Below are 21,084 nucleotides of genomic sequence, written 5' to 3'. Positions count from 1 at the left end.
AAGGCAGCTCACATGCATACCAGTCAAAAATAATAAACCAGATACATTTGCAACAGAAAGTATTGCCATAAACCTGTGGTCCGCCACTGTATTATCATTCTTTGGCTTCATGGTGGCTGGTCCCGGTGGGGCAGCGCTGCTTACTGGACGTAAACCCAGTCCTGCGAGTAAGCTGCAGCTTTCAGAGGAACTACAATAGTCACAGACAGATGCTGTAAACTGTTCTTTGAAAAATGGTGCATTTGCAATAGATTGGCTCAAAGATGTCCTTTTTTTGTTTCTCTTTCAAAATGTGAGCACGTCCTAAAATCCTGCCAACTGATGTTGATTTAGCCGCAAATGCTTCTAAGAAGGCCGGCTGGGAAGCGTTAAGTCACCCGACTCCCAAGCGGGAGACGTTGTCCTTTTTCTTGCAGAACAACAGCATTTATATATGTTGTCATTTCACTGTGTGAAACACTGTAGTTTGTCGACAAACATGGAAATTACATGTTTTTCTGATGAGACTTCTGCAGTACTACTAACAATTGGAAATGATTCAGTCATCTTATTTGGATGAACAAACCTGTGACTTCAAAAACTCTTATTTACGGCCTAATTTAGATAGAAAAAGATGTTGAAATGAAGCCGAGCAGACGAGTGAGAGGACGAGCAGCTGCAAACACTTTGCAGATTCACAGACCTGCACATATGAAAAGGCTTGATGGTAACTTTACACCTTTACCTTTTTTTCAAGCTTGAGACAAATGAAACTTCTAAACAGATCTTTAAAGGAAAAATGTTTTAGATTTTTATGGGGGAAAAAACAAGTAAAAATCAGATTTATCTTTTGCTTGTTTGAAATGTTCACCTTCGTTAGCATGTTTACTCTAAATCTCTGCAGCGGAGGAGGACAGTTTAGAGTTTGCACAAGTCACAAAGACACAACAATGTCTTTGGAAACACACCACTTTGAAATAAACGTGAGTGGAGGAGAAGAGAAAAAAAAGAGTTGGTGCAATGTACCAATAAAACCCACTATTGTATAAAAGGTTTTTTTTTAATGTCTTTGTTTCTGTGAATCTCTCACTGAATGTGGAAAGTCTTTTTTCTTCATGTTTGGCAAACAGGGAACAAACTTGGCAGGAAAATCAGAACAACCCTCCCCCTCCTCATCCCTCTCCTCCCCCTCACACTCTCCTCCCCTTTTCTCCAAGTGTGTTCATGTTCATTCAGAGCTCAGCTGCTCAGCCCATCACACCTCTCTGTCCTTTGTGTCTGTTCACTCTTTGTCTCCCTATCAGTCTTCCATCTATCCGTCCATCTATCCATCCTCCCTCTATGTAAATAATGTCCAGTTTCAGGGTTCTGTCCCTCAGCCTGCTGGGAGGCTCGTTGCTGCTGCTGCTGCTGTCTGCTGGTGAGTCTCCACTGTCAGGACTGAACTGTCAGGACTGTTGCAGCTGTTCAGCTTCTTGTTCAATTCATTTCACTGTTTAACTGTAAGCCAACATGGTTAACCCTCCACCTCCTCCACCTCCTGCGGCTGCTGCAGCTGGAGCTGGAGCTCTTCCTCTCTTTTTTTTAATCAAGATAACTGTATCAGCTCAAATGTTGACTTTAACACGTGCACGTTTGTTTGTTCATCACTTTGATTTACATGTTCAGACACACTTTCTTCTTTGCAGTTGACTGGAGTGAATGTTTGCAAAGGGCATGACTGAAAAGTGCATGATTATGTAAAAATACTAATTAAAACAGATGGAGGGTGGTTGGAAGACACAATTATTTAAAAAAAAAAATAAGCATGTATAAACTGTTGATTTCTTATATCTGCTGCTTTGGCGCTGAAAGTCACATTCGTTTGATCCAAACTTTTTCAGGAACTTGATCATGTAAAAACAAAGTCTGCACAATTAATGCTAAAAATGTTTTTAAAATATTCAACTTGTATTCTGTTTTATTAACACTTTTATTTGAGAAAATGTTAATTAATTCTTCAAATTTCTGCTTCCAAAATTAAACACAACCTTGTTGGTGTTCAGATTTACTGATCATCCTGCTGGATCAATAAAAAAAGGAAAAAGATAGTAACTATGTTGATGGTAGTGTGTTTGGGTTCAGTTTTAGTCTAATCGGATGTGAGTCAGGTTTTTAAAAGGAAAAGAAAATCAAACATCTGTAAAAAAAACATCACTGATGGGTGTGGCTGTAATGTGAAACATGGAAAAAGTGTAAAAAATGCTTTTCAACAATGATTTAATCGATAATTTCACACAAGGTCCTTGTGGTTAATATGGCTTTTTTGTTTAGATTTATTTCAAAGCTTCATGCATCAGCTGACAGACAGGATGCACCAGAAACAGCAGCAGCAGGATGATTTTATGTTTTATTATTCGAAGGTTCATTCTGGGATATTTAGCAAGCAAACTGCTTCCTCGGACGGGTCACGTGACAGTTTTTGATCAGCTGGCTTTCTGGCCTGGAGATACTGTAGAGAGTGTTGCCATGGTTACAGGGATCAGCTCTGACAGGACAGGACAGATGAAAACAGCTGTTAATAGTGACACAATTCGACCAGCAAACCTTTTTCCCCCCCAGAACTGAAAGGACCTGCAGCCCCTGAAGGGCACTCCGCTCCACTTTAACTCTTGGTTAATGTCATTCAGACTTTTAGTTTGTCTGTGAGAAAGTGTGTGTTCAACAGCTGGTTTTTGTAAGACTTGTAAAGATCATGGGACTTTGCCAACAAACACCCACTCACAGTGACCGACCCCCCCAGGCTCTTATTTTGTTAACATCCTAGCACTCTCCTCCCCTTTCTTTTCCTCTTTTCTGTCAATTTCCTAACTTCCTATTTTTCTTTTTTCATTCAGTTCCTTTCTTTTGTCTGTCCCCCTTTCCATTTTCCTCCACTCATCTCCTTCTTTCTTTGTTACCTCTCTTCCTTCCATGCTCTTTCTTCTCTCATCCTGCCCTTTCTCACGTGCATTCTCCCACCTCTTTTCCTTCTGTTTAACATCCTTTTTTTCTCCCCCTCTTTTGTCCCAACTCCCACCCACCCCCCACGTTTCTTCCATTAAACCCTTTTCTTTCCCTCTTTCCATTAATTTATTTATTGGTTTAATTTTTTTTCTTCATTTTCCTGCTCAGAACACATCCCAGCGCCACCTCCATGGTTTGATTGACAGGTGATATCAGGCCGTGTTTGTGTGTGCGCTTCAGCTGGTTGTAATTTCCTGTGATGGAGCTCTGTGACTGACAAGTTGTTGTGGTTGACGCTTTTCCTGTTTGATGATTGTTACCAGCCCATCCCGTAGGTTCCCGTTCGCTCCCCCTGTGAATGTGTGCGTGAGAAAGCGAATGTATGTGGGTTTATATCCCAGCGGGAGCTTCAAAATGATTGCACAGCGACCCCGGGGTTCTCATGCCCACGTTTTCTTAGTTGAGGCTCACGCTCTAGGATTGCTCTGTCCCCACAGGGAGAAAGACATTAGTGCGTGGGTTTGTGTGCGTGTAATGATCCCTTCACAAAAATCTCAGTGTCAGAGAATCATACCAAACTTTTTAAAAACAATGAAGTAATAAGCCCAGACTTCCTGCTGTGTAAAAACAGAGCCAGGCCCTGCGAGCCCTCAGCCCTGCCAGACCTCCACAGGTTTATCTCTTCAAGATCCAGAACATTGACCAAGCAAGTCGTCACTGACTGATCCATCCAGATGTGAACATGCTAGGGCTCATATTCCATGTTATGTTCTCCACCGGGGCGTCTCAGGTCAGCGTGTGGCTTCAATTTATTTGGGGGAACTGCCCCTTTTAATCCCATGTAAGAAAAAAAAAGCAGGCTGGACATGTTAACTGGCACACATCTAATCAGATTTAAGAGATTTAAAGGGGAAGATTATCACAACTGACCTCATTTACTCAATTTCTACGTACGCTTGCATGTCTATCTTTGTGAGGACCAGTTTGGGTTTGAGTTTGGGGTTCAGGACATCGGTTTCTTCTGGTACCTATAGATAGAACATTTGTGTTCTGGGGGTTTTGTGTTTGTGTGTGTCCGTCCACTACAAAGCAGCAGCAGGATGTAGTTTCAGGAGTCACTGGCAGAGTCGAGCAGCTGTTTTAGTGGTCGTGTCAAGAGTATAAAAGCAGATGAGTTGTACTAGCAGTGGTGCCTTAGGGACAGTAAGAGGATACAGGTGTATTTACAAACATTCAAATGTAGTAGATTATAAAACATGACTATTTGGAATTAGAAATATGTAAGAGCTGCTAGGGTGTCTCTTACCTCTTAACAATTGAAAATAATATACAGTTGCAACAACAAGAAATGCAGAGTATAAGACAGTTTTCCATTTGGAAACAGCAGCTGCATCTCAGGGTCAGAGAAGAATGGAGCTAGAGTCACATACGTTTCTTATGTTTATCTTAATGTATATGCAACTGTCAAATAAATCCTGCTTCTTGGCAGGGTCAGCACTTACGCCAAGGTCTTATCAGCCATCAGTACATGGGTTTCATGAATCCGAGTTACGATGTGAAACTTGGACAATGAGCAGAAACATTTTCCCAGGGAAAGACTGAGGGCCGAGGATGAGGAGGGTCCTCAGGGAGCAGCTTTCCCATCAGACTAATGGACACTTTTTCTCATCCCTTTCCCTCTGTGTTCGGTCTTTGTAGCATCTCTAACGTCTTTAGCAGCTTTTTCATCCACCTGCTTCAACAGGGACCTCAGAAGCTCCACCTGCTGTCTGAAGGAGTGAAGAAGCCTTAGAAAAGATGCAGCCATAGTTTTTAAAGTAATCTCAAGTAAAAGTAATTATTCTAATATTAAAAATGTAACCCCCAACATTGACCAATACGTGATCAAAATTACTCAAAACACCTTAAAAACTACTATAATCCACCTTAAAGACCAGTAGAACCTCAGGGACTGCTAGAGCCATTCAAATTACCACTATGAGTACCTGTTAAACCCATATAACCACCTAAATGTCCAACAGACTATTCTACATGTACACTTGAGGGCTCTGGTAAACCATTCAAATGTTTACCATTGCTAATATGCCAGAACACTGGTTAAACTGGTTAAACTGGCTCCTCTGGTGACTAGGGATGGGAATTGATAAGATTTTTAGGATTCCATTTTTAATTCTGCTTAACGATTCGGTTCTTTATCGATTCCCTTATCGATTTCCATTTGGGGAAAAAGTTACCTGCTGTATTTTTAGCCAAGGACATGCTAACGTTGCTGCTGGGTTAAGAACTACTGATGTCGGTCCGGAGTGGATTGAAAACGTGACATTCATTGATTGTTATTGGTTGCTGTTTGCACAAATGGTTTAGCATGATGGTAGGAATTTTTCCCTTCGACGATATACCGTAACCACTTGGCAAGTATTACAAGTTTCCCTGTTGTCCTCCTTTTTTACTGAAATGTAACCAGACTTTTAACCAGACTTTTTGTTTGTATCGCTTGGGCACCATGTTTACTATTGACTGCTGGCTCATGCACGTTGCTTAGCAACGTGTGTGCAGATGTCATTCATGCCCTGGGGACCGGTTCTGAACAAGAACCGGTTCTGGATTCCCATTCCTACTCATGATACATGAGAATATCATAAATCACGAGCAGAACCTCCACACAAACTACTAGAACCCTAAAGAGCTAAAGCAAATGAAGTGGTCTAGAAACTCCCTAAACACCACTAGACCAACCCAAGTGACCACTAAAGCTCTAAAAGCACCTTGTAGTCTAACTGGCATTGAAGCGATTTCAGGGATCACCAGAACCACTTTCAGAACCGAGAAAAGCTCCTAAATGCCAACTGAAACCACACTACCCAACCACGAGAACCTCTTAAAGAGCAGCACAGCATCCATGAGGACGTAAAAACCTCCCAAATCAGATTTAGAAGGTGCAAAAGGAAGAAACAAACCCTTGATCTTGCTACACTGACACAATCCAGACCAGGATGTGCCAACATTTGTAATATGTCAAGTGGCTCCAAAACCGGGTCAATCTCTAGTGATCCTTGTGTTAAAATGTCCAAATGTGTAGGAGAAACAAACATATGAGAAATAAAAGAAAGAAAACCCCCGCAGGCTTGTGGTAACTGTGTGGGGTTTTCCATCAGATTGCCAGACTTGGTCCTTCTGCCCATTTTTGGGATATACTGGCGTTGGGCAGAATCAGCTCCCGTAAAGACAATATCTTTATAACTCCTCTCTATTAATACCTATATAACTCCTCTCTATTAACCTCCTTGGGATAATGGATCCGTTTGTCCAGTTCTCTTCATACCATCTGATCAAGAATGACAGTAATGGTTTCTAGTGATGTTTTGTTGTTGTTTAAAGGCATAGATTCATGAATCATTTTATACAAGAGAGACTGATTTTAATCTGTTTTTAAAAGCAGATAAAATTGTGATTCATGGTTTATGGAATCACTGGTTTTGAAGTATAATGTAAACGCGCTCTGGTGGGATCCTCCGTTAATCTGAGACTGTGACAGTCTAATGGTCAGTTTCACTTTACCAGGACCCACAAATCAACAGCGTTCAGCAGATGTTGTGATTTACAAGAAGTTTGGTATGTCCGGATAAAGCTGAAGCTTTCCTGGTGAAGGAATTCTGTTACAGAGAGCATGTTCACTGATGTTTTCTTTAAGAGGAGATATCTGGATGATTCAAATCCCCGGCTGTCACTGTGGTCACAAGAGAGTCATCAGGTGACAAGACAATCATGTGTTTATTGATGCTATAATATTGTGGAAACGGATGAAGATCGTATAAAATCAGATCATGATGGAGCTGGTACTCATTCCAGCTCTGGAAGAATCAGTTAGTTCAAATATAACGGTTATTTTTAAATCGTAACTTTTGCAAATAATACAAGTCTGATAACTATGGAGTAAGATCACTTCCAAAAAGATGTGTCCATGTTATTACTATTCGTATTCGTAATGATAAACATTTGTATGTAAATAAAAAAGTTGTACCCAAAATTCTGCTGTCACACACATGAGTCTGATAAATTATTAGGGTTAGGATTGTTTTTATGTGAGTATGAATCTAAAAGCTGTGAGTGCATACAACTCTAATTTCTACGACTACGAGTCTTCACTGTGAACACGAATTCAAGTTTGTGGGTACGAGTCGGAAAAACTGTTGAATGACGTCACAGGCAGGTCACAGCATAGACATAAGAAAAATAGAGAAACATATTTTCTCATCAACAAAACATGTTATTTACTTGTCTGAAAAATAAGAACTTTATTGATCCCACATAGGAGTAATTCATGTTATATCAGCTATAGAGAACAAGGTAGTGCCGAAAAACAATATATATCCCCCCTCACAAAAATAAGAAAAATATAGAAAAATAGATCAACAAAACAAATTTAAAATTTTTCAAATAACAAAATAAAATATTTGAACCATTTTTCAGAAAATAAAATAACATTTGAACAATTTTTCAGACAGTAAAATAATTGAAAAAATCTGAAAAATAGTTAAAATATGTTATTTTGTTACTTGAAAATTTAAAAATATGTTTTGTTGATGAGAAAAATTGTTTCTTTATTTTTCTTTTTGTGAGGAGGGATATAGTTTTTCGGCACTACCTTGTTCTCTATAGCTGATATAACATGAATTACTCCTATGTGGGATCAATAAAGTTCTTATTTTTGCCATCTGAGAAAATTAAATATATTATATTTGGTGCCTAAGTGTTTCCCAAGTATATCAGTGGGTGTGTGAATTAATAAATGAGACGTAAAACGAAAAAATATTTGTAGAAAGGCGCTTTATGAAAATAAGTCAATTTACTTGTATTAATTTACAGCGCAGTCTTACCACATCCAATATAGCGGCGACGTTGACGCCATATTGGATGTGGCAGTTGGCTCAGCACTCGATGGGGCGTCTACGTATATATGTCTATGCTGTGACCTGCCTGTGACGTCATTTCAACAGTTTTTCGACTCGTACCCATAAACTTGAATTCGTGTTCACAGCGAAGACTTGTAGTCGTAGAAATTTGAGTTGTATTCACAAGACTTTGCACTCACAGCTTTTAGATTCATACTCGCATAAAAACAATTATAACCCTAATAATTTATCAGACTCATGTGTGTGACAGCAGAATTTTGGGTACAACTTTTTATTTAGATACAAATGTTTATCATTACGAATACGAATAGTTATAACATGGACACATCTTTTTGGAAGTGATCTTTTTTTAGTTAGTTAGTTATTTAGTTGTTGTCTGTCCTGGTATAACTTTCTAGCTTTAAAGAGTTCATTCAAAGTCAATCTTTCTATAAACTTTAGAGTTAAACTTTGTCAAATGGCAGAAGATAAATCCACCTGAATAAAACCCTGGTTTAACAACTGTTGAGCCCAACTGGCCTTCAGTTTCACTCTGCCGGAAGGTCGTTCTATAACAAGGTGTCCCTGGGGAAGATGCATGTTATATCTGATGTAAAACCGGCAAATGGATCTACTGCAGGGAAGCGCTGAACTTTCTCTCTATCCTCAGGAAAAGCAATTGTCCAAAAACTAATCCCGATTAAAACTTAACCAAATCCTTGTTCAAATGACTCAACAGCCTAAAAATTAACTCCAAAGAAACAGTAGGAGGACAGTTGGATTCATAATATCTTGTTCAGATAACAGACAGTCAAACATGAGGAAGCTGCACGCTCCCTGCAGTCGCTCGTGTGGATCAATGGAAAAATAGCTGTCATACATGAAGATGTGGGGAAAACCCCACACTGAATGGAAATGCTGCACATGATTAAACTAAAGGAAAGACACGAGAAACTAGACAGAAATGAAATTACATAATAAACGTATGTGTTTTCAGTTTGTGAGGCGAAGGATTACGGCCTGTTCACGCCGCAGCCAGACTACGACTCCGACTACAACGCCACCTTTGAGTACAGCTTCTTCAGTAAGTCCTGGCTCTGAACAGAAGCTCTGGAGGACACACACGCTTCTGTCACAGTGGTTATTGTACCAGTTCAAAAGAGAATTTGATGTCGGCGGATGTTTCTAGGTAACAGCAGCATGGAGGATCTGGAGCGGTTCAGAGAAGAATTCATGGGCCCGGGGGAAGAGACGGAGGAGGAGGAGGAGACGGGAGGAGAGGAGGAGACGGGAAGAGAGGAGGACTCGCCGGATGCAACTGTTGCTCCAGCAACAACCAGAAGAACCACAGTGAAGAACAGCATCTATGTTTACAGCGCTGCAATACCTCCTTTTTATCCGGTAAGAGCCAGTCACTTAGCTGCACAGAGTGTATATATATATATATATATATATATATATATATATATATATATACCGGTGTGTGTGTGTGTGTGTGTGTGTGTGTGTGTGTGTGTATAAATAGTATATGTATGTGTATATATATATATATATATATATATATATATATATATATATATATATATATATATATATTATAACAGAGTTGAGTTCAACAAAATTTCACCAGCTCAGTTGGGTATCAGTTCTCTTAGGCTAGTTAAATCTCCATTAAACCTCAGCAAAATCAGATTACACAGTTAAAGTGTGGATAAACCTTAGTTTAGAGACATTAAGATCAGATTTGATTAAGGTGTGAGTTAAACCACATGGACTCAAACCAGGAGTCAAATGTTTCATACAAACTGTCATAAATAACACTTAACTAAACCACATAGCAGGGCTGTTAACATCCTCTTGGATACATGCGAAAAAATGAAAAGATAAATGTTAGTAACAGTTAGTCCTAGTCTCTTCTAAATTTCAGCAGAACGTAGTTGGTCTCAATTTATCTTCTAAAACTGTCAAAGCAAAGATGAAAAACAATGTGAAACCCTTCAAATGTGGGCTTTGATTGAAGGGTTAGTACATACTTGCCATCTCTGGTTCAAATAAAGGGAATTGTGGCGCAGCTGAGCTGCTGGTGCCGTTCACCCCGACATGTGAAGCTTGGTTTGCTCCAAACAAGCGTACCAACTTGGAAAAGTGGGGTTTGGTCTCTGGTGGATCTTGTTATGTGAATGCCACATGAAAGCAGCCTTTCACTGGTGAACTTCACCAAATGTATAATTTTCCAGGCTAAATGTTCTGGGCCGCAGGTGTGACCACACCCTAAAAACCTGCGGCGTACTTAAACGCCTTCAAATGACCCAGATACAGTTTATATGAATGTGATGATCTGGTTCAATGTGCAAACTCCCGCTGAGTCCTTCCTGTCTTCCCTGCATGGTTGGGAACACGGCAGCGACCCCCACAGTTCATCATGAACCCCACGAGCTGATGATCCAGATGAAAGTGGTTTTCTGTCTGGGGTTATTTATAAAAGTGCTTGTGCAGCAGCAAGCAGGTGGTTTCTGTTAAAATCCGGAGTCCATCTGCTTTTTGTAAGTGCAGCTCTGATCTCGGCCGGCATCAACAAACATGACACTCCTCGTATCTGAGAGACAAAATGCTCTCAAACAGCTTGTCAAGACTCTGCAGAGAGACGGATAATCAGGATGAGCAAGCTCTGGCAGCACAAAACAGGAAAATATTCCAGATGAATGCGTAAACTGAAAGGAGAGGCGGGATTAAGAGGAAAAAAGTTTGTAATCTCCTCGCATGGTTCTCATAACCGGGACAACAACATACAGTTGAAATGTTGGAAGTATGATTGAATGTGATGTTCTGCTGATCTGTGGTCTGTGGTCTTCTTTGGTATTTGTGTGTTCAATCAGTTTGGTATTCAGCAACATCTCGGAGCTGAATGAGTCTCTGTGTGTTTTACTTCAAAGAAGAGCATGCGTGTCTCCACCATACACTCCACTACACTGGAGGAAGTGACTTTATCAACTGTCGTCTTTGTTTTCAAACCTCAGAGGGGAAGTTTGAATTCTCTGTGAGGACACTTCTCCCAACTGAATCCTGTTTTTAGCGTCGCCGTTCCTCCAGTCTCAGTTTGGAAGCAGAATTTCTGCTGACTGCAGCAGAACTCGGGATGTGCTCCCGTCTGGTTCCTCTTCTGGCTGGTTTGGGTTCAGAATGCAGTCAAATACAATAACGGGAACAAATATGAACTTAACACGTGAAGCACCAAAATAGTTGAGCAGACCTCAAACATTTTAGAAGAGGATGAGTGACACAAAATCCAGAATCTACGCAGATAAACACTTTTTTTATATATATTTTTGAAAGAAACTTAGTAAAGCAACAAACTATATTCTGTTAGACGGTGTAAATTAAAACTGACAGGTAGTAAATTACAGCTGAGTTTCATCAGATGTTTTTAATGAGTCTGCCAGCAGGAGGCGCCCAAATTAAGAATAAATGTCCTCATATTCTGTGTTTTAAAATTGTTTTCATGCAGAAAACTTGATGCCACATTGTTTCGTTCCTCCCTTGTGCTACTAACTGCATCATCTTAAACTAGATCTCTGCCTCCTACAGACGTCTGATTTGGTCTTATTGTGTATCTGTGTTTCTTGGTGTTTCAGGAGTTTCCCCCATTGAGGGAATAATAAAGGAGTATCTTATTTTATCTTATCTCAGGAGCTCAGGATGCTGGTCTGGACTCCTGTGATCCTCATGGTCCTGAAGACACAACTGTTGTGAGCTGCCAGCCCGCACGCATGCTCAAAGGTGAGGTCCAGGTCCAGGACAAATGTGCCAGCAGGAGTCGGTGATCATGAGGTTAAAACGCCTGATCAGTTCAGGTGCTTTATTTGGGGGGTCGTGCTCTGTGCCCTGTCCCCGTGAGTCCCTCGTTCACCCACCTGGCCAACATGTCAGATATTTTGATCGCTTATTTGATGTGTGACATGTTGTAAAAGCACCTGAGTCAAAGCTGAATGGTTTAATATTCTGTACCAAGTGCCAGCTTTCTTCCCAGTTTTTTCCAGTATTTTTTATATTCCTCTCATGCTCCGAAATGTCAACATCAGCAAAGAGGAGTACTTATCCTTGAAGGCCAGAAGTTTGCGTACTTAAAGGAAAAATCCAGAGTTAAATTAAGTCAAGGTCTATTATCAGATGATGAGGAGAGTAAAATGTCTGACATGAATGAGATTGTGTCTGGACAGAGTGTAACAGAATTAACTTGCTATTTTAATCCTCTGACAAGACTCATTCCACTTGAGTGATGGTGTTATGTCCTTACAGATAAAGAAAACTAAAGAAAACGTCTGTAAGTGGGCAAAAAGTCTGTACAAGTCAACTACCAATGTTGTGCAACGGAAGACAGTTCTGTGGAAGCTGAGGACATGACCTTGTACGAACCTTTAATAGACCTAGATTTGTTTTAACTTTTTAATGTTCCTTTAACTAGTCGAACTTCAGATGAAGTTCGGTCGCAGAATACTGACAAAAGGTTTTGCACAAAACTAAACATTAAAACAGTGCATTTTAGTTTTGAAGTGGATAATCAATATTAATGATAATGAATATTTCTAATTTTTAAATCGAACTAATTTTAAATCATCATTATATAATATATAATTCAATATTTAAAGATCTTATATCAGACTCTCCCAGGCGCGACCTGGAATGAAGTTTTACAGGGATTTTCTGTGAGGGAATAATCATTTCTGTGCATGTAACACTGGTGTGTAATGCAGTGAAGCATCAGAGTGCATCAGAGAGTATGAAGTATCATAATACAGCAGTTTAACAGACTGTTATTCTCTATAAAAGTCTATCTGGATCCTTCTGTCAAATATGAAGATTCCTTAAGCCTGGATGTTAAGCAAATGTTTCTGTGATAGATCTCCAGCACCTTTTCTTGGAAAACGAGATATGCAGGGTTTCCAAAGGAACAGATTCACCTGGTGTTATTTGTCAACATGAAACTTATTGGAAATATTTCCTACAAAGGTTAAAAAAAAAACATTTTAATTTGTAGGGACTTTTGAAAAATGAATCCACTCATAGTTATGTTTGTTTGGTGTTGTGGGCATTTCTGGTTACCAGTGAGACGTCCCGGTTAAGCAAAGCACGTTTATTTCTATTGCATGCAAAAGGACAGTTCCACACAGTGCTGAATGAGACTCTGCCATGCAGATTCTAGCCGCATTATAACCATTGAGATTACACGTCCCTTCCGCACATCCAGCAGCACATGTGATGATCTGAGACGCCACGGTCCTTCACGCTGTTTCACTATCTTACAGGAAAATAAAAAGCTAAGGCTGTATACTTTCTGCACTCACTGAGGCAGAATATACTCAACTCTGTCCTGTTATGATTCAACACAAGTGATCAGACAGCATAAATAATTACACAAGCACTTCACAAAAGCAATAAAGGAATAATGTTGTTCAGAGATGGCAAAAATAAGTAATTTCCTTTACACTGCCACCACAAGGAATTGTTGGATTTTCTTTCATAAACAATGGTTTCCAGTGTTTTCTGCGCTGAAAGAGAACATACTGTATTAAAGCTCCCATTATCAGCTCAAAAGAAAGCTGCAAATGTTCAGCTCCTACCAATTTTGTGACAGATGAGGTCATTTTACTTTGTTTGAATGGAAAATGTTTCACTTCATGTAAAAAAAAAATGTTTCACTTCATGTTATTAGCTCATTTCAAAGTTTCTCCATTGCGAGCAGACAGATTCACTTTGTAGGAAAAAAAATCAGCCTTTCTCTAATGTTCGTGACATTTACAATAAACACAAAAATCTGATAAAAGCTCCCGAATGAAAAGCGACTCACACAAAAAGTTTGCCTGATGACAGGACAAAAGGTTTCTTTTCCTTTAGATGTGGAGCCAGAATGTGATTAAGCTTTCTTCTCATTGGCTGATGACTTCTTTTTTTTTGTAAGAGCGTGTAAAATGTCAAGTCAAAACAGAGCACAGTGATTTGAAAATAATTTAAAGCCATAAATTACATTCAAGAGAGTAAAAAAGAAATGCAAAATGTTGGAATAAAGAGATTTCATTCACTTTTTAAAGAGTGTACAGACTTTGATGCCAGGAAACATCATAAGGAGGTTTCGACAGGACATTATTGGGTCTAAACAGAGCATTCATTTCCATCTGTACATAATTATCATCATATCGTTAGCAGATTCAGAGTCTCCAGAAGTCTCTGTAATAAAGGGACCAGGCTGAAAACCACTGGTTGTGAGCGTCAGACAGCACTGCATTAAAAAACAGACGCAGTGCAGTTGTGGAAATCTCTACATTTGCTCACACATCTAAAAAGCATCATCAGTCAACAGGCTTCACTGCATCCACAAATGCAGAAACAAACTACCTCTAAATTAGCTGTAGTTATCTGCATTGACCAGTCAGCTTACATTCACACAGCAGGATTGGATCATTTATGTCTAACTGTGGAAAAAACTGGGCCTTTTGTTGGTTTGTTTTCCAGCTGTTGGTCTATGTTGGTGGATGAGACTTCCAGCTCAGCGTTGACTGAATCTCAGCCCTGATCACGGCTGCCCAGCGAGGGACCGGGTGAAGCTCAGCCAATCACATACCTTTGCTTCTCAGCAGTCCAACTGTGTCCAACTATAACACTGTTTCAAACTCTATTTGCTTTATCACATACGGAATATTTTCGGAGGGAAAACAGGCCTAAGATTTTCTACATTGTATGTATATGCTGGAATTATATGAAAGTATGGATGTTTATTGATGCCAAAACTGCGTATTTAACGTTTTCTTTTAGAAATTACTTTTATATTTGAGAAAGAAAGTCTGTCTTTGAAGGAAAAATATCAGGGAGTTAATCTAATGATTATTTTTAAATTTCAAGTATGCTGATGCAAGAAAATGTAACAATGTTTTAATTTTCCATGAAATCCTCAGTCTTCCATTCAAACATCCTCTCTGAACCAAGATATGCAGGGTTTCCAAAAGGAACAGATTTACCTGCTATTTGTCAACATGAAAGTTATTGGAAATATTTCCTACAAAGGTTCAAAATTAAGTATATCGGACCCAATATCCTCCATTTCATGGCTCCTTCACTTTAAAGGAACAGTAAGAAAATCTTTTGTTTCTATTGAAACTCTTGTAATTTATGTTGGCCTCCATTGTTGAGAAATGGATCAAATTGTTTATTTAAGTTATCAATAGATGGTGAACCTTTATCAAATTCAGTGTGGCCCCGAAAAAGTATTGTGTGGTCGCGGGTTTACTTGATGTCGTTTTCTTTTTTTCCAACAAATATAAAACATGGTGCAGATTGAGTATGCTTTTGACATGCTTTCTCCTTACCATCTTCTTCCTCTTTTATTTATTGGCGATTGCAAAACAGTGGAAGTGGTAGTTTGCTAAATCGGTGGAAATCAGTGTAAATGGTAGACCAGTGTAAAGGAGCCACAGTACTAATGAAGAAAACTCTGTCATATGCAATCTGTCAGGCTACTGCCACTCATAAATACAATAATGAATACATACTTGGCCTATTGTAAAGCTCCTCTAATGTGAACATATTCCAAGACTTATCTTTAAAAAAAAGGACAAGACTTTACTATAAAATGTACTTACTTACATCAAACCAAAACCAGCATCTTTCCTGAACCAAAGGGCTTCTGTTGCAGGTGGATGTGAACCACAAGTCTCTGGTTTCACTCACCTCAACATCTTCCTAAATGTGATATGGTATTTTGTTTTGTTTTCTTACAACTGAACATAACAGTGGAAATAAATAGTAATAAAAAGTTTCTTTGTGGCTGACAGAGTTTTGCGAGCATGGAGCAGAATCACACTTTAAAGACTCTGAATATTGTGCTTTAAAAAAAAACACACACACACAAAAACTACACCAAAAAAAAGCTGTTAAAAAGCTCACTTAGAAATCATTTATCATAACCTTTTTAGATGGATTTTTATTTTTATTTTTTTTTAAATGAAAACCGACCATCTCAAATCAGAAAAAAACTATTACCTTTTTATCATGTTTTCATTCCAGCTCTGGTACTGAACTCATTGTTCTTTAGTAATGTTTGTTCGAATATGTCTTTGTTTTGTGATAAATTAACTTTCATGGCCTCTCAGAGCTAGTATCACTTCCTCTGGGCCAGTAGCACCTTCCAATGCTAAATGTTCTTCACAGAGATCAAATATAAGCTCACGAAAATGTTAAACGACACAGAAAGGTCACTTCAAATCACTTCAAATCTAAACTGTCCTGCTCTGACTGTATGGTTCTCTCTATTAGTTCTTTTTTTCATATTATAATAAGCCTCTTTCAACCAGTTTATCTCTGCAAATAATTTCACATCATTTTTTAAATCTGTAGTTACACTGTGAATTAAATGACCAGCACTTTTTCAACAAGCAGCACTTATCAGTTCATGTTTTCCTTGTTGCAGGCTGTAAAGAATGATAACAAAATGAAAAAATGTGCACTACATAGATCTGGGCTCCACCATCAATATCATTTTGATCTATACTTTTAGATAATCAAGAATTGATTGTCATTAATCTTTTTTTTTCCAATAGTGCTGAATTCATTGTGTAAAATGTTTTGAACAGTTGTGTTTTTGGTTAATGGTTTTAAAAAATAATGGTTTGAATAGTGTATACATTTCTTACTAAGTTCATTTTACTCTTGTAGAACATTCTTACAGGTTTGGTAGATGTTAAAATCCAGTACACACAAATCAAAAGTACTCCTTTTTTCAGAGCTGCCTCCTCCAAAGCATACAGATGCATGATGCCTTTGAAATGATGCTGAAATACAACAGTACATGTTCCAGTAAAGTTTTCCCACTAAACCTTTAAAACTTGCAAGCAGCTTGCAGAGAGATGTTTGAAAGATGTATATGTGCTTTATCATTTATATTTGTGTTTTGCAATAAAATGCTTAAAACATCTGCAAAATGCTGTTTAATTTTTTTTACGGTATGAAAATTTACTGAACATCCACTCTCAAACTGAGAGAAATGATAAATGTTTCACATCAAATTAAATTTGTATAGTTACACAAAGGCAAAAAGATTAACATTTGCACGTTAACATGTGCATCATCAATTTCCTTTGGTTTTGTACAACCCAGATCCCAATCAAAGTATCCTTTAAGGTATGTATATATGTGTGTGTATGTATGTATGTATGTATGTATGTATGTATGTATGTATGTGTGTATGTGTGTATGTGTGTATGTGTGTGTGTGTGTGTGTGTGTGTGTGTGTGTGTGTGTGTGTGTGTGTGTGTGTGTGTGTGTGTGTGTGTGTGTGTAAAAAAGCTTTAAAGACATTAAACTTTAAGAAAATCATCAAATAAAATCCACAAAACAAGACAATAACCACATTTCTAAAAGACACGATGGTTCTGTCTGCACAGATGCCCTTTTCCTTTTCCCAGCTGCTGATTTCTAAGAACAACAATGTTCTTCAAGCTTATCTGTATTAAAATGGAAAGACACAACTGTGCGCAATTGTTATGCTGCAAGTCTTGTCTCACGAGAGGAATACAATCTATTTTCTCTGCAGGGCTGTTGCAGAGATAAGATTCGGCTTTGTGGCTGTTTCATAAATTACCTTATATTAACTTTTTTAGTCATCCAATATTTCTCATCTCCTTCTGAATGTTTTTAAGTAAATAAAAGATAAAAAATAAAAATAAAAATATATATATATATATATATATATATATATATATATATATATATATATATATATATATAAAATCAAGCATTTTTGCAGTGAAGCATATGGCATTGATACATTGAAGGATTATAAATGATTATTATTAAAGCCACTCTATGCAGCAACATCACTTCTGACCACATGGTGGTCTATAGATGTTTGTTGAGAAAAGAGCTCTGACTCCGCTACATTTAAAATTGGACACGTCGTTACTCGCTACAAATTAACAGCACAGCGGGGGCTGATTTATAGTTCCGCGTTACACCGGCGCAGAGCTACAGCGTAGGGTACGCGGCGACGCACACTCTACGCCGTAGCCTACGGCGTAAGGTGTGCGTCGATTTAACGCGGAACCATGAGGCGGACGGGAAGGAAGGGGGGCGCGTGAATATACCGAGAAGGAGCCACAGCTCCCGGGAGAGTTGCGCCGCAGAGGCCGCAACTCTCTCTCGCCGGAGGAACCGCCGTCGCGTCGAGTACCGAGGAGGACTGAAGCCTGAATTATGGTCCGCGTTAAATCGACGCAGAGCCTCGCCGTAGGGTACGTTGGTGTAACGCGGAACCATAAATCAGCCTTGAGCGGCAGCCGACGCGTGTCCATGCGCACCATTCTTTGATTCCACCACTTCTAAGGTGGTTTTGGCATTTAAAAGTTCAAAAGTCTCATCCTTTATCAGCTGGGGTTGCTTAATGTTGTCACTGCATACTCCAGGCTGGGTGGACCTGTCAGCGGGGCCAAAGGGGGACAGCAGCAGTGATGAGCAAAGGGAGACATTAAAATGGGGTAATGGAAACAAACGCTAAAGGGGTCAGAATAATATCACCATTATTTAGAGTTGTAAGCAAATTCTTGGATTCTTCATTTCTTTGCAATCCTTTTGAAAATAATTTTGTACTTTGAATTTTGTACTTTGTACTTTGTACTTTTTACTTTTTACTTTTGTACTTTTTACTTTTGTACTTAAGTACATTTTAACCCATGTACTTGTTGTACTTTATTATATTTAAGTTGAGGTACTTTTATACTTTTACTTAAGTAATTTTCTTAATGGGTACTTTTTACTTTTACTTAAGTAATTTTCAAGCAGAAAATTTGTACTTTTACTTAAGTACAATATTTTTGTACTTTTTCCACCTCTGTTGGCGAGCCACGGATGCCTGCACTACCGAGACAAAATTTGATTTATTATGATAGAGGAATGTCCAGTCTCCGTCCGTCAAAGTGGACGAACAATGACACCAAGTGTCCAGAGAAATAATATTCCTACATTGGTAACTATCTTACTGAAAATGACATCATAATAATAACACCATTAGGTGAAGTATTTCCGACACTACATTGTGCTACTATGACTGTAATGGCTATTTGTCTCCAACAACTAATTCAAACGACCACTGAGAGGCACCAAGTAAGCGCTTCTAACGCAGATCAGATAGGAACCGCAGGATGGAATGAGGCGGATGTCCAGACAAGCAACAGCATTTTTTGGCATTTCATAAACCTGTTATGAACAATACAGCAAGATGTTGAAATGTTGGCTCTGATTCTGTCCAAAGGCTGATACTGAAGCTGGTAAAAACCACACACCTTCCCTGGTGCCCACTGACCTCACACTGCTCTACCATATGACAGTTATACCATATGACATAAAGCATTTAGCAATGCAAATGCTTGATCTTCCTTTATCCAGTGAGTACAGATGAATGTGGCATATAAGAACAGCTTAAAGTAAAACAACCGTTTCTAACATAAATAATATTGATAAAAATTCAATAAAAGACTAACATTTCTTCATACCGTTCCTCCGAGTTTATTGTTGCACCTTTCAGGTGTTTTGAGTAATTGCACTGTCAGTAGATTTGTTGAGTTTAACCTGGTGTCAAACCCCTATATGATGTAAGAAAGTCATGTAACCTTTAAACCACAATCATAAGGACTTTTGTGTCAGTGGTTTAACATCAACAACCACCAGAGGTCTTCTTTCCTAGATGTTGATCACACCTGATACAGGTAGGTTTTAACAAGAGTAGGACATAAATCTCACTCAATCTACTTTTCCTTGACAATTAGCTTCAATTAGGTTTACGAAAACTGCATAATTATCGTACGTTCAATTCACTTCAGTTATACTATTTGTCATTGTAGACAACAATATGATAGTAGTCAAGTATCTCTGCAAAACTGGCATAGCAAAATGCAGAATAGATTGAATCCCATAGTCCAATAAATGATATTTGCAGCAGGCGTTTTACATCTAGTAACTTCTCTGGCGTTGTGGAGGAAGTGCTGCAGCAATGTAAAGTCCAGTTCACATTTAATGTAATTGTGTGAAAGAAGTATTTGTGGGAGGACTGGCTTGGGGTGAGAGAGGGGATAATGAAAGACATTAGTTATTCAGTAGACTAGTCGGAGTGTCTTCGATTGCTGTCAAAATATTCAGCAGTGGAGAAAGTTCCTGGTGTACTGTATCCAGATTGCACTCGGTGCATAATTTGGACATGGAGCATTTTTGGTGCTTGGAGCGCTCAGTGAATCCAATGTTGGTCTGTCAGGATGTACCAAACAGCCATGTATTTCAAAGTAGCTGTTGTTTTCTTAAATACGGACACACCGAATCAAAATATCTGGTGTGTGTGTCTGTGATTTGCAGCTCTAGTCATCTTCAGAAATAATCCTCACTAGCCAACGTCATATCTGTGTCAGTGTATTCAGGCTTACCTGCTCCTGCACTCCTGAAACTTTAAATCTAAGAGTTGAACTGCCTGATATGACTGACTGAGTTAATTTCTCATCTATTTGAGATCACATGTGGCTTTTGAGTATTCATATTTGTCGTGCAGAGAGGTCAATCATCACAGCAAAAGTGACAATGGATTTATGGCATCTGATTTATAACCGCAGATTCTGAATTTGTGGATTTGAAAGTATGATAAAGATGTTTTTATTAATGTCTCTACATGACTTTGTGTTTTTATTTATTAAAAACAATTTCATGCTTTGCCATCTGCACTGTAGTGATAACTAAGAGCTCGTAACTCCAAACAATACAGAAATTAAATTGTTTTTCTTTTTCTAGGTGACTTGGTAAATTGATATTAATTGTTATAATATATATATATATATATCTGTATATATATATATATATATATATATATATATATATATATATATATATATATATATATATATATATATATATATATTATATATGTATTGTACTGATCTTTATAAACTGAATCTAAACATTGGAAAAGAACTAAAGCCAACATGTATTCTTGTGAATTTCTCTAAAGTAATAAATAGATCCTCATCAAAATCTGTCCTCGTCATTATTGATGAGTTCTGAACAAGAGCAGATCCAGAGCTGAACTCTGACAAACTTTTACTTTTTTGCATGTTATAAAGAAACCTCGACTTCTTCTTAGTGTCTGCATGAGGCCTGCAGCTTCACACATTAGGGATTTATTTATGGTGTCTGTGCTGGATACAGT

At 38.4% G+C, this 21,084-nt stretch overlaps 1 protein-coding gene across 1 annotated transcript; it reads left to right on the top strand.

The window, feature by feature from the left end:
• Positions 1-1,224: 1,224 nt before the first annotated feature.
• Positions 1,225-16,819, top strand: si:ch211-191i18.2 (uncharacterized protein LOC564095 homolog). The gene is made up of 5 exons (XM_061741712.1): positions 1,225-1,399; positions 8,854-8,940; positions 9,046-9,257; positions 11,544-11,633; positions 14,364-16,819. The coding sequence occupies exons 1-4, from the start codon at positions 1,330-1,332 to the stop codon at positions 11,604-11,606; spliced, it is 432 nt and encodes a 143-aa protein (XP_061597696.1). The 5' UTR covers positions 1,225-1,329; the 3' UTR covers positions 11,607-11,633; positions 14,364-16,819.
• The last annotated feature ends 4,265 nt before the right edge of the window (positions 16,820-21,084 follow it).

Source organism: Cololabis saira, chromosome 15 (genome assembly GCF_033807715.1).
Source record: "Cololabis saira isolate AMF1-May2022 chromosome 15, fColSai1.1, whole genome shotgun sequence".
Lineage (NCBI taxonomy): Eukaryota > Metazoa > Chordata > Actinopteri > Beloniformes > Belonidae > Cololabis > Cololabis saira.
The sequence above is the reverse complement of the archived record's forward strand: the minus strand, read 5'-3'. Positions and strand labels throughout refer to the sequence as shown.

Coding starts and splice junctions, on each gene's coding strand:
- si:ch211-191i18.2 (XM_061741712.1), top strand. CDS start 1,330: ATGTCCAGTTTCAGGGTTCTGTCCCTCAGCCTGCTGGGAGGCTCGTTG. Junction 1,400..8,853: donor GCTGCTGCTGCTGTCTGCTG/GTGAGTCTCCAC, acceptor ATGTGTTTTCAG/TTTGTGAGGCGAAGGATTAC. Junction 9,258..11,543: donor CAATACCTCCTTTTTATCCG/GTAAGAGCCAGT, acceptor ATCTTATCTCAG/GAGCTCAGGATGCTGGTCTG.